At 39.4% G+C, this 13,507-nt stretch overlaps 1 protein-coding gene across 1 annotated transcript in view; it reads right to left on the reverse strand.

The window, feature by feature from the left end:
• The window catches only part of LOC115214263 (protein FAM221A-like), a 32,667-nt gene extending 19,643 nt beyond the window's left edge, over positions 1 to 13,024 (reverse strand). Inside the window, exons 1-2 of the mRNA XM_029783404.2 lie at positions 12,562 to 13,024; positions 5,664 to 5,742 (exon numbers count right to left, since the gene is read on the reverse strand). Of these exons, the coding sequence (XP_029639264.2) occupies positions 5,664 to 5,742; positions 12,562 to 12,665 (183 nt within the window). The 5' untranslated portion in view covers positions 12,666 to 13,024. The remainder of the gene's footprint in view (positions 1 to 5,663; positions 5,743 to 12,561) is intronic.
• Between the last annotated feature and the right edge of the window lie 483 nt (positions 13,025 to 13,507).

The following is a 13,507-nucleotide window of genomic DNA, read 5'->3' on the forward strand; positions in this document are numbered from 1 at the left end:
GCTGATTGTTCATAGGGTAACTCTAGTCCCTGAAGCTAACAAATCTTCTTGCAGCTCCTTTCTAGTGAACATTGCATTTTTTTTCAATTCTTCACTTCATTTTTCTTAAAGATCTAGGGGAAATCTTGCGTGGTGCACCGGATCTTATTCTGTTTTCAACAGTTCCCGATTTTTTATATCTTTGAATAAATGAAGATATGGTAGAAAATGGAATACAAGGGATCTCTGATATTTTCCTGTAACTTTTACCTGCTTTCCACTGTTCAATAATTAAGTTTTTCACTGTATTTGTGAGTTCTTTACTTTTCGCCATTATTACGATACTGCTTTATGCTGTCTCAGTGCTGAATGAAGAAGCTAGCGTTTTGACACTTAAAAATGACAACTGATAAGATTATTGGAACAAACGAGAAAGTTCTAGTAAAAAAAAATTATTTTAACAGTATTTTGTGGCTTAGAAAATCATAAATTTATTCTGTATGAATACTTTTTTCACCCCTAAATATTTATGATTGTATATAAATTCCTTAGTTATTATAATTTATTAGTTTCTTTTGCATATTCTTAGTTTATGCATTGGTTGGCATCCTTTCTGTCTTGGGAGACAATGGAGTTGCACATAAAGTAGTGTAGTCCGGCTTTTATATTTCATGTCCTGATACATTTCCTGCTGTGGCTGTGTAGTCCTATCCTGGACAAACACTCCCTCTGGCAGGTACCGCAAATGTAGTGAAGACTGTTCCTGGCTGGTTGTAATGCCATAGTCTCTTGTTGACATCTCTTCTTTTCTTTCCATTTCTCCTCTCTCTCTCTGTCACTCCTTTGTATTCCCTCTTTTACGGTACGTCGCCATTCTCCACGGTTGCCGGCAACTGCTTCCCAACCGCTAATATTGATGTTGCAGGCCTTCATGTCCCTTTTGCAAACATCCTTGTAACGTAAGGTCGGTCTACCCACAGACCTAGTACCCCTAGCAAGCTCTCCATAGAGTATGTCCTTGGGGATTCTGCCATCTTTCATACAGCTAACATGCCCAAGCCATCTCATACGTCTTTGTGTGAGGAGTGCAAACATGCTTGGCATTCCTGCTTGCCTGAGGACATCTTTGTTGGGGATATGATTCTGCCATTTGATGCGGAGGATTTTTCGGAGGCAGCGCAGGTGAAAGATGTTTAGGCGACGCTCTTGGCGTGTGTATAGCGTCCAGGTCTCACTTCCATACAGTAGAGTGCTGAGTACACATGCCTGGTAGATCTTCATTTTCGTGGTCTTGGTCAGCTTATTGTTGTCCCAAGCCCGTTTGGAGAGTTGGGCCATCGCAGCAGCTGCCTTGCCAATGCGTATATTGAGCTCAGCATCAAGGGATAGGTTGTAGGTGACGGTAGAACCCAGATAGGTAAACTTCTCCACCTCTTGTAATCTGTGGTCTCCAATATGTATGTTTGGGATGTCCGATGTAGCCTGGCCCATGATGTTGGTCTTCTTAAGGCTGATAGCTAAGCCAAAGTCGTTACATGCTTGCTCAAAACAGTTAATGAGCCTTTGGAGGGCTTCTTCTGTGTATGTTACCAGAGTGGCATCATCAGCAAATAACATCTCCTTGATCAGGACGTTTCTGGTTTTGGTCTTGGCACGCAGGTGCGAGAGATTGAACAGTTTCCCGTCACTTCTACTGTGCAGAAACACTCCATCATCTGATGTCTGAAAGGCATGTGAAAGTAAGAGCGAGAAGAAGATGCCAAACAATGTAGGAGCGAGGACACAACCTTGCTTTACCCCGTTTTTTATTTGGAAGGCGGCTGATGTTGAACCGTTGTGCTGTATGGTGCCTTGCATGTCATCATGGAAAGACTTGATGATCCTCAGCAGCTTTGATGGACATCCGATTTTTTAGAGCAGGATGAAGAGGCCTGTTCTGCTTACCGAGTCAAAAGCCTTTGTTAGATCAATGAAGGCCATATATAATGGCATTTTCTGCTCTCTGGACTTCTCCTGAAGTTGGCGTATGGAGAATATCATATCGATAGTTGATCTGCTTCTTCTAAAGCCACACTGCGATTCCGGATAGATTCGAGAAGCAAGTAGTTGTAGCCTGGCCAGGATAACGCGGGCAAAGGTCTTTCCAACAGTGCTTAGAAGGGATATACCATGGTAATTGTTACAATCACCACGGTCACCTTTGTTTTTGTAAAGTGTAATGATGTTAGCATCCCGCATATCCTGAGGGACTGTACCCTCTTCCCAGTACTGACACAGAAGCTCATGAAGTTTATGCATATGTATGCAAATATAGTATTGGTATATCCCATTTATGTTCATTAGAAATTAAATAAAGAATTTTGACATGTACGAATATTTATTTCCCCCCACTGTGTGTATATATATATATATATATATAATATATATATATATATATACACTACTTATACAGTGTGTACACGCTGGCCTGCTCGCTTAGCCAGCGGGGTGGCGTCATTCGAAGGCTAAAACAATGCGAACGCATTGTGACCAGCGATGTGTAACAACATCTGATGGTCTGATCGGTCATGTGATCACGTGATATATATATACACACACATACACAGAAACACGTTACATACATGTGTGCAGTGTTGATGGACCAATTGAATTATGCATGCATGTGTATGTATATTTACATTTGTTTTAATTCAATTATCAATCCATTTATCATCTATTAGCATACATGAACCATTTAGCATTCAGATTTCTCCGTCAATTGTAATACTTATTTGTTTACAATATTTTAAATTACTCATGCATTATCTCATATCTTTGAGATTTCAATGACATGATTGCTTAATTGTAGAATGACATTGTAGGATAGGTGTGAGAGGCTGGAGCTGACTAGTTTGGACATAAAACAGATGGAATATTTGTGGCTGGATATGGCCAGTTTAAATTCTAAAGGGTTAATGTCCCTCAACACTATAAAGCTATCCAAATATTGAGATATCTACAAACATTAAAACAATTGCAACCTTTAAGAATACACTGAGAGATAACTGTATAAGGACTATTTTATTATTTGTTTTGAAACCTTTATGTGAAGGCTGTATTGAGCCCACAATCATATGTTGTAGGTTCAATTCCTGGACAAGGAGACATGTCATGTATTTGAACAGGGCACTTCATTTAGTGTTCTCGGGTCAATTCAGCTGAAAATAAATATCATCTGGCTACTGGTGTGACCTTCTCACCCTCCAGCTGTTACATTTGAGATGATCCAGTGAGACAAGAGTAGAGAGCTGAGGGGTTGCGGTTCTCTATATCTGTGACTACATTGGCACAGAGGCTTGTAATGCAATTAGCGCAAACATGGTACATTCTGTCAAGTCATACTCACTTGCAAGTAATAGCTTCATTTTTTTACCCCTCTAATGAAGCCTTTTACTTGAAGATGCCACCATGGTAAAGAATACATTAAATGATGACGATGAAGGTAATTAAGATTCTTTAGTAAAAACTTTAAACATAATTCTGGCAATGCAAATTAGCAATTTAGAGTCTAAACTTCTTGGCTATTTCTTAAATAAGAAAGCAACTTTGGGTACAGGGCTTGGCATTATATTTATTTGGTCAATGTGATAATCACTAGAATAATAATAATAATAATAATAATAATAATAATAATAATAATAATAATAATAATAATAATAATAATAATAATAATAATCATCATCGTCATCATTTAACGTCCGCTTTCCACGCTAGCATGGGTTGAACGATTTGACTGAGGTCTGGTGAACCAGATGGCTGCACCAGACTCCCATCTTGATCTGGCAGAGTTTCTACAGCTGGATGCCCTTCCTAATGCCAACCACTCTGAGAGTGTAGTGGGTGCTTTTACATGCCACCGGTACAAGGGCCTGTCAGGCAGTACTAGCAATGGCCACGTTCAAATAGTGTTTTTTACATGCCACCTGTACAGGAGCCAGTCCAGCGGCACTGGTAATGACTTCGCTCAAATGTTTTTTGACATGCTACCAGCACAAGTGCCAGTAAGGCAACGCTGGTAACGATCACACTCGAATGGTGCTTTTTACGTGCCACCGGCACAGAAGCCAGTTAGCCACTCTGGCAATGATCACGCTCAGATGGTGCTCTTAGCACTCCACTAGCACGGATGCCAGTCATCAAATTTGATTTCGATTTCACTTGCTTCAACAGGTCTTCGCAAGCAGAGTTTAGTGTCCAATGAAGGAAAGGTACGCCTAAGTGGGCTGGTTACACCCCTAGCATTTAGTTACCTATTTATACTTTACTTACTAAAGTTCTTTGTTTTCTATGGAACAAAGGACATTAACGATTTACAGTTCTTGATTCTGAGTTGTCTTCCATTCCAAGGTCTTGTTGGTTTGAATTGCCATTCATGTTTCTGTGACTTTTCATTTTTTTCTAGGTCGAGGTATTGGACCTTCACAAATCCATTGTTACCTCTTAGAAAAGCTGATCTGCATTAGTCTGGCCTCTACCGTTTGACCTGTCCAGCTTGGGTGGATCTACCAGGAGCTTGTACTCCACTGGAATAGGTCACAGGTTATTGAAACACACAAGTGACAACATCACAACAAGGACTGTACCTATCTATACCTCTGAAGTTTAATTTCTGCCAAGTCTAATAAAATTTAAACCAATCAAGGACTGGCTGTGATTTAATTGAGTCTCCTTCTCCAATGCCGGCCTTGTGTCTAAACTAGAAATCCTTATTCTACAATCATAGGCGTCTCATTATTCCATAGTAGAAACGATCAATTCTTTTGGTTAAGAGGAAGAGATATAATTGGTCGAAAATCTTAATAATCGACCTAGTTAAGATGAGTAAGATGGAGCGATAAAGCATCCACGAATATCTTATTAAACGACGTTTTGATGATCGAAAAGCTAAGTTGACTGATTAAGGAGCGAACGAGATAATAAAAAGCCCATACACTTAATTAAACCTCTGCAATTATATATAGTTATCACAGCTTTCTACTTCAAGGGAAGCAACTCTGTTTAAAGGGGAATAACTTGAGAAAATTAAGAATAAAACGTTAAATTGTAAGTGAAAAGTTTAGATAAGTGGTTCCCAAACTTTTTCGAGATGCCGTCCCTTTGGCACTCGAACCACATTTCTAGCGCCCCTCACCACCACCGCTACCCCCCCCCGTCACAACCACCACCACATCCATCACTACAAATGTAGACCACTTTTTATAGCAAATTCAAATCAACAGTATTTCACAAATAAAACTTAACTTAACCCATTGTTTTTGGGCCGGGAGGATAACATCCTTTTGGCCACCCTGTTATTGCCCCACGTTTCTTCAACGCCCCTCTTGCTCTTTCGCCGCCTACAGAGCAGGTGGGTGGGCAGTACCGCCCACTTTGAGAACTACTATTATTATTATTATTATTATTATTATTGACTGAGGGGGCCAGTCAATTAGATCAACTCCAGTATGCAACCGGTACTTAATTTATCAACCCAGAGAAGATGAAATGCAAAGTCGACCTTGGCGGAATTTGAACCCAGAATGTAAAGACAGACGAAATAGTGCTAAGCTTTACGCCCAGCTTGCTAACATTTCTGCCAGCTCGCTGCAGTGAATTAAATATAAATTAATGAAAATAAAGAAATAAATAAAACTGTTATTACCTACCAGAGGCAGCACATTCTGTTTATATTTTTCATATTCCTCGGGAGTCAATAGCTTACCATAGTCATCCTCGCCTACAACACTGGAGAAATAATGGAAATGAATGTAATAACTGTGTACGAACACTAAATCTATATATATAAAGCTGAAGTTATCTGTGTGTGGCATATTTGGTAGTCTTCAACTAACACTATCTCCTCCCGAGCCCCTGTGGTGCAAGTTGACCAAAATTGAGAGTATGATAGAAGAAGGCTTGCTCTTCATTCCATAGAAGATAAAATTCAAATCGGACCATGTTAAAACCAAACATTATTTACATCAAAAAGGTGTATCAAAAAAGGTGTATTTACATCAAAAAGGTGTAAAAAAATCCCTATTTTTTACGATTTTTTGACTGCTGTGTCGCTATTTTTCGGCGTATTTGTTCACTTAAAGAGAATAACAAGCTACATAATGCAAAATTTTTACTTTTCAAAAATTCCAATTCTAAAGGGTCGAAAGAAACTCAAGCAATGCCGGGCGATACTGCTAGTATTTGAAAAGAATTACTCATAACAAACAATATCTGAAACTGAAGAGCTGATGGAATCTACATGTGGATAATTCTGAGATCACTTAAGTGTGGTGATAATTAAAAACCCCTTCGGTCACGAAGGACTGTGGGATTACACCTAAAATGTTCCCCTCCGAGGCACAAGTCTTGGCAAGGTTAATTATGGAAGACTAGCAGTCACCTATACATACCAGTCTCCTCTCTCCACACCACTGATGTTATATAAGGCGGCGAGCTGGAGGAAACGTTAGCATGCTGGGCGAAATACATAGCTGTATTTCGTCTGCCGTTACGTTCTGAGTTCAAATTCCACCAAGGTCGACTTTGCCTTTCATCCTAGGCTTAAACTCAACTACCACTGTCAGCCTTATAAGAAAAATTGTTGAAAAATGTGGTAATTTTCTGAATGGTAATAGTGTAAGAAGCAAATTAAAAAGGGTGGCTTATTAGCAATTAGAATATGAAGGCAAAATTAACAGAGGCGCAGGAGTGGCTGTGTGGTAAGTAGCTTGCTTACCAACCACATGGTTCCAGGTTCAGTCCCACTGTGTGGCACCTTGGGCAAGTGTCTTCTACTATAGCCACGGGCCGATCAAAGCCTTGTGAGTGGATTTGGTAGACGGAAACTGAAAGAAGCCCGTCATATATGTATATATATATATAATATATATATATATATATATATATATATGTATGTATGTTTGTATATATATATATGTATGTGTGTGTATATGTTTGTGTGTCTGTGTTTGTCCCCCCAACATCACTTGACAACTGATGGTGGTGTGTTTACATCCCCGTAACTTAGCGGTTCGGCATGTGTTCTACAGCAGTACTATACGAAGTTTTAATACTGAGATTGAAAGGCAGGGGCAAATTATGCCTACCTAATTTACAAAAAAATTAGATATTTTGCATTTTATACATAGTAATCAGAGTAACCTTCCTAATTTTATTGAATCAAGTCCATATTTTGCCATAAAAGGAAAATGTTACTATCGATCTATTTTATTTAGAGTAGGTACTGCCTACCTTGTCTACTCAAGTGGCACGTCCCTGATATGTATGTATGTATGTATGTATGTATGTATGTATGTATGTATGTATGTATGTATGTGTGTGGTGTGTGTGTGTGTGTGTGTGTGGTATGTATGTATGTATGTATGTATGTATGTATGTATGTATGTATGTATGTATGTATGTATGTGTGTGTATGTATGTATGTATGTATGTATGTGTGTATGTATATGTGTGTGTGTGTGTATGTGTGTATGTATGTATGCATGTGTGTATGTATGTATGTATGTATGTCTGTCTGTATGTATGTTTGTAGGGGAGTAAATGTAAGGTTAAGCAAGTTAAGTAGGGCAATATACAAAAAATATTAAATACATTTCATACAAACAAATGTACACATGTTTACATATAAGAAGGTCCAACTTACACTGAATAGAAATGATGTCAGGAATTAAAGGGGTTGAATAGGAGCTTTACTAGTCCACCAAACCCCCCAGAAACAGCTGTTGGACTTGCAAAGCTCTTCATCAACCCCTTTAATTCCTGATATCATTTCTATTCTGTGTAAGTCGGACCTTTTTTGCCTTAAATGTATTTAATATATTTTGTATATCGAATTACCTAACTTGCTCATCCCTATATTTACTCCTTTACCTGCTCAAGTTTAAATCTTTTGAGAACTATGAAGTGTATTCTATATAGAGAATATCTGTCTCTCATCTATAAACTATGTATGTATGTCATCATTCAGTTTTATTTCAAGATTTCCTTTCCTTTCCTTCATTGGACACTAAACTCTACTTGTGAAGACCTGTTGAGGCAAGTGAAATTGAAATTGAAATCGAAATCAAATTCGATGACTGGCATCCATGCTAGTGGAGCGCTAAGAGCACCATCCAAGCATGATCGTTACCAGACCAACAAACTGGTTTCCATCCCGGTGGCACGTAAAAAGCACCATTTGAGTGTGATCGTTACCTGTTTCGCCTTACTGGCTCCTGTGCAGGTAGCACGTAAAAAACACCATTTGAGCGTGGACGTTGCCAGTACCGCCTGACTGGCCCTCATGCCTGTGACACGTTAAAGCACCCACTACACTCTCAGAGTGGTTGGTGTTAGGAAGGGCATTCAGCTGTAGAAACTCTGCCAGATCAGAGCGGAGCCTGGTGCAGCTATCCGGTTTGCCAGTCTTCAGTCAAATCGTCCAACCCATGCTAGCATGGAAAGCGGACGTTAAACGATGATGATGATTTCTTGCCAATAGAGAAAGAGCCAGTTTCTAACCTAGATCCAAAGCTCCTTCATTGGAATTTCGACATCAACTGGGAATTTTTGCATACGTGTGTGTATATATGCAGTATTTGGAGTCAGTATATGAGCAGATTTGTATGTCTTATTTTATGTATGTTTTATTTGTTTTTTTTTGTTTTTCCTTTATTTGTTTTATTTGTTTTGTGTTCTATTTCTCATGCATATAGTTGCATGTCTAGACATGCTCATATATACTTAGATCATAAACTTCTGGAAAGTTTTACTGATTTTAACAGCTCCAGTGATACACACACACACACACATACATATATACGATAGGCTCCTTTCAGTTTCCGTCTACCAAATCCACTCACAAGGCTTTGGTCGGCCCAAGTCTATAGTAGAAAACACTTGCCCAAGGTGCTACGCAGTGGGACTGAACCTGGAACCATGTGGATGGTAAGCAAGCTACTTACCACACAGCCACTCCTATACCTATAAATGTGTTCTTATTCTTTACAAATGACTGTTTTGGGAGGAGGGTAAGAAAAATAGAACAACCCTTTCCTTTCTGAATAGAATTTGTGTTAAAGATACCTGTAAATAGCTGTATTTCACAGATTTAGTAAAGAACTCTATTTTTACTAAATTATTGAGCTATTGGTTGTGTCTCTCTGAGTATTTAAGGAGACAACCAAAGCTATACAGAGAAAAGCCGAAAGGTGATCTTTTCGGGAATAAACATGGCAGCTGTCAACTTATTGCCATTTGATTTTTTCATGTTTTTGACAGTTTACAGATAGTTTGTTTATACATATGAATGTGTGTGTGTGTGTGTGTGTGGTGGGGACGAGAGAGAAAGAGCATGTGTATGTGTGTGTGTGCGTGTGGTGGGGACGAGAGAGAAAGGGAGTGTGTATATGTGTGTCTGTGTGTGTGTGTGTGGTGGGGACGAGAGAGAACGGGAGTGTGTATGTGTGTGTCTGTGTGTATGTGTGGTGGGGACGAGAGAGAAAGGGAGTGTGTATGTGTGTGTGTGTGGTGGGGACGAGAGAGAAAGAGAGTGTGTATGTGTGTGTGGTGTGTGGTGGGGACGAGAGAGAAAGGGAGTGTGTATATATGTGTCTATGTGTGTGTGTGTGGTGGGGACGAGAGAGAAAGGGAGTGTGTATGTGTGTGTCTGTGTGTGTGTGTGTGGTGGGGACGAGAGAGAAAGCGGGTGTGCATGTGTGTGTGTAATGGGGACGAGAGTGTGTGTGTGTGTGTGTGTGTGGGAGAGGGGGAGGGAGAGAGAGAGAGAGAGTGTGTGTGTGTGTGTGTGTGTGTGTGTGTGTGTATGCCTGTGTATGCGTGTGTGTGTGTGTGTGCTTGTGTGTTCAGCAATCACCAGTACAAGAAAGACATTGCCGAAAAGAAAATTATTTTCAAATAAATAAATAAATAAATAAATAAATAAATAGATAAATAAATAGATAAATAAATGAATGAATTTCCGTAAACTGTCGAGAATGTCCGGAAATCAGCTGGCAATATTTTGACAGATGCGAAACATATCAGGAAAAAAAAAAAAAAATGCTGAGCAAAGTGAAAGGAAGAGAAAATAGAAAGGGGAAAATAGCCCAAACGAAAGTCTTTATGCGTATATGAAGAAAAATAAAAGCTGGCAACTTTGTATTTTAGCGGCGTAAAAATATGAGCGTCACTTTTGAAGGTTTTGTTTGCTTTTCTTGTCGTAACCAGGACCTCAACTTATTACACACACACACACACACACACACACACACACACTCTCTCTGTCTCACACACACAGGTATATTGGTGTAAACAGGTAAAAAATAGTGACTCAAAAAATGAGCATATGTATATTTTTTATTAATATATAACATTAGTAAGAGTGACTCAAAGTCCGAGAGTTTCGTGTGTTGTCCCAACACACGAAACTTTTGAATCTTGAGTCACTCTATTACTCCTGCTATACTTACCCACACACATACAAATGTGCGCACGCATGCATACGTATGCACGCATTACTGATACATGCTGGGCCGTCCTTAGAGGGTTACCAATTTGTTATGAGGTTACTACTAACCCCTCGTCCAACCCTTCTTCAATTGCTGTGAAAGGGATGCTGTGAGTGGTCACCTGCGGGCCTTCTTCTCGTGCGACGCAATGAGAGAGAGCGAGAGAGAGCGTGTGTGTGTGTGTGTGAGAGAGAGAGAGAAAGAGAGAGAAAGAAAGAAAGAAAGAAAAAAGAGACAATTCTATTCTAAGTGTCGTCTAGGACTGTTTGCTGTTTGATCCTCATAATTGCAAGTATCATGTACAGTATAACTGCTTACTTGACTACGTTGATGTGTGTGTGTATATAAAGGTGATGTGGGGAGCACTTCTCGGTTCGGCATGGTTTCAAACTACAAATATCGCTATGAAATTCGCGCTTAAATCTAAAACTATAACCATCTCGTAAGTAAACTCTGTTTTGATCTACGCCAAATATCAAACTCAAAATGTCGTTTCTCTTCATTTCTCTCTCTCTCCTGGCCGCCTTCCAACCATGCCGCTCTTAAAAAGATCATAAAGCATGTTCTAGACGCTGCAGGCTTCCTATCCCACCTCGAGCCAGCAGAGACTAGACCGAGGAGACGGTAGAAGACCAGACGGTATGGCAATTTTCCCGTTCCGTGGCGGGAGGCCCCTTATCTGAGATACCTATTTCTTTATTACCCACAAGGGGCTAAACACAGAGGGGACAAACGAGGACAGACATAGGTATTAAGTCGATTACATTGACCCCAGTGCTTAACTGGTACTTAATTCATCGACCCCGAAAGGATGAAAGGCAAAGTCGACCTCGGCGGAATTTGAACTCAGAACGTAACGGCAGACTGAGATACCACTGGCTGTGACACCTTCTCCAGCAGCAACTTGGTGTTGTCAGTCACCAGCCTAGGCCCTGCTGCTCGTGAGGCTGACAAAAAAAAAAAAAAAAACAAAAAGAAAAAATCGGTCAAGGTACTGGTCGCTATTCAACAGGTTTATGGTCAATCCTGTGACAGTTGAGACCTCCGTCGTTCTTGGACCCAGATCCTTGCCTATTGCTATCGGGGTGGAGATTGCCGTCTGCAAGCGCGAGTCCCTTGACTCAGTGTGGCTGTTTCAGCAACCCCCTCCCGCGCCTCATTATCCTCTGCCTTGTCCATTTTGTCTGCTGTAGTAGTACCTAAATGTTTCGGTACTACTTAAAGACAGAGGTCTTTAAAAACTAACCCTAAACTTAACCCTAAAACAAACCCTAATCCTAACCCTAACCCTACGGGACCTCTGTATTCAAGTAGTGCCAATGTTTCTATATTGCGAGAAGCAAGATTCTCCGTTGACCATTTACAGCAAAAAGTAAATCAATTTCTGATATATTCGTCAAGCTGCTGCTGCTGCTACTACTACTACTACCACTACTACTAGTGATACTGCTGCTGTTGTTGTTGTTGTTGTTTAGCAACAAGACGAGTAAGGGTGATTAGGTGATGGTCTAGGGCTTAGGGGCAGGAGACCCCAGACCTTGGAAAAAAAAAAAAAAACTTTAGCCGTCTTGTAGTCGCGGGCTCTTCTTTGACGCCCGACACCACTGGGAGGTGGTCCTCGAAGTCGCTGGAAATGGAGATTTCCAGGTCCAAATTCTTAAACGGCTACTGCTGCTGCTAGAGGCTATTTTTCACACATGAAAACGTGGTACATCTTCAATATTACAACCTGTCTCACGAGTTGGGATGTAATAGTAAAGATTTAGTCGGAGGAAGTAAAATGTAAAGAGATTGATTTTTTTTTTTAGACGAAAGATTTCTTTCAGAAAAAGGAAACAACGATCCAGTTCTTTCCTGGCTTTTCCCAAACTTCTCCGTTAATACGATGATCAGAGTTAGATGTAAACAGTAGAGAGAGTTACCGATTAGAAGTAAACAAGAACTTGAAGGCAAGTAAAACGACACCGCTAAAAGTAACGTTTTAGGTCAAACTCAGCTAAACTGCTAAGAAATTTAGTACAGAAGCACAGATAGACTCAAATTGAAATAAATAAATTACCGGCGATATTCCAGGTAAGCACTTATAAGAGATTGTGCTGAATGATCTTCGGTGATAATACTTTCTTCCGCCATGACAAGAAAACGCGTAGGAAATTCTGTCATAGCAACTTCGTTGCTAAAACAAACAGTAAGGGAGATAAGTCAGATGATACAAGCTTTCATTGATATCTCCATTACGTTAGGTTTAGTTATTATTATTATGTGATGAATATATAATCTGTATTATTGGTTGTATGTTACTGAATTACTGACAGCAATTTTATATTCGAGTGTATCATTGATAGTAAATAATTTGTTGATAGAGTCTTCAAATAATATTCTGCGTGGGTTTCCAGATCAAAGGTAGAAGTTTTCGACTGGATTTAAAAAAATCAATGGACATTCATCGATTAGATTTGCATAGCGTGACACAGTTATTGTTATGCGGTTCGAGCCTTGTTTCAAGAAACTATTTGAAAAGCGTTGTTATAGTATTCTAAAATAGAACAACAATATTTGCTACACAATAATAAAAGTTTGCTTGTTTAGAAGTATGTTTTAAAAACCGTCATTCAGAAGCGTTGCTTCAAAGTCTTTTTTCAAAAGAAAATAATGCTTGATTTTATTTCTATCGACTTCTTCATTTGAAAGCTACATTTGCCATGTATCTTAATCTCTGTTAACGTAGAAATGTGGTTAAGATTAAGATTTATTTAGAAGAAAGGAAAATATGATATGGTACTTATTTCTTGTTGGCAACGTAAATGAAATCAAATTGCAATAACTTGGATGTGAAACCGAGTTACTTTTCACAGATGGATTTAATCCTTTTCTTTTCAAATATAAGGTTTTTGTTTTTATTATTGCAATAGCCAACGTAAAATTTAGCAGGTGGTCAACGTCCGGTGAATAGTGTTCATGAATTTATTCCGATTCCTGGTGCTTCATTTATCCTCAACAGATTC

This window comes from Octopus sinensis, linkage group LG7 (assembly GCF_006345805.1).
Source record: "Octopus sinensis linkage group LG7, ASM634580v1, whole genome shotgun sequence".
NCBI classification, from domain to species: domain Eukaryota; kingdom Metazoa; phylum Mollusca; class Cephalopoda; order Octopoda; family Octopodidae; genus Octopus; species Octopus sinensis.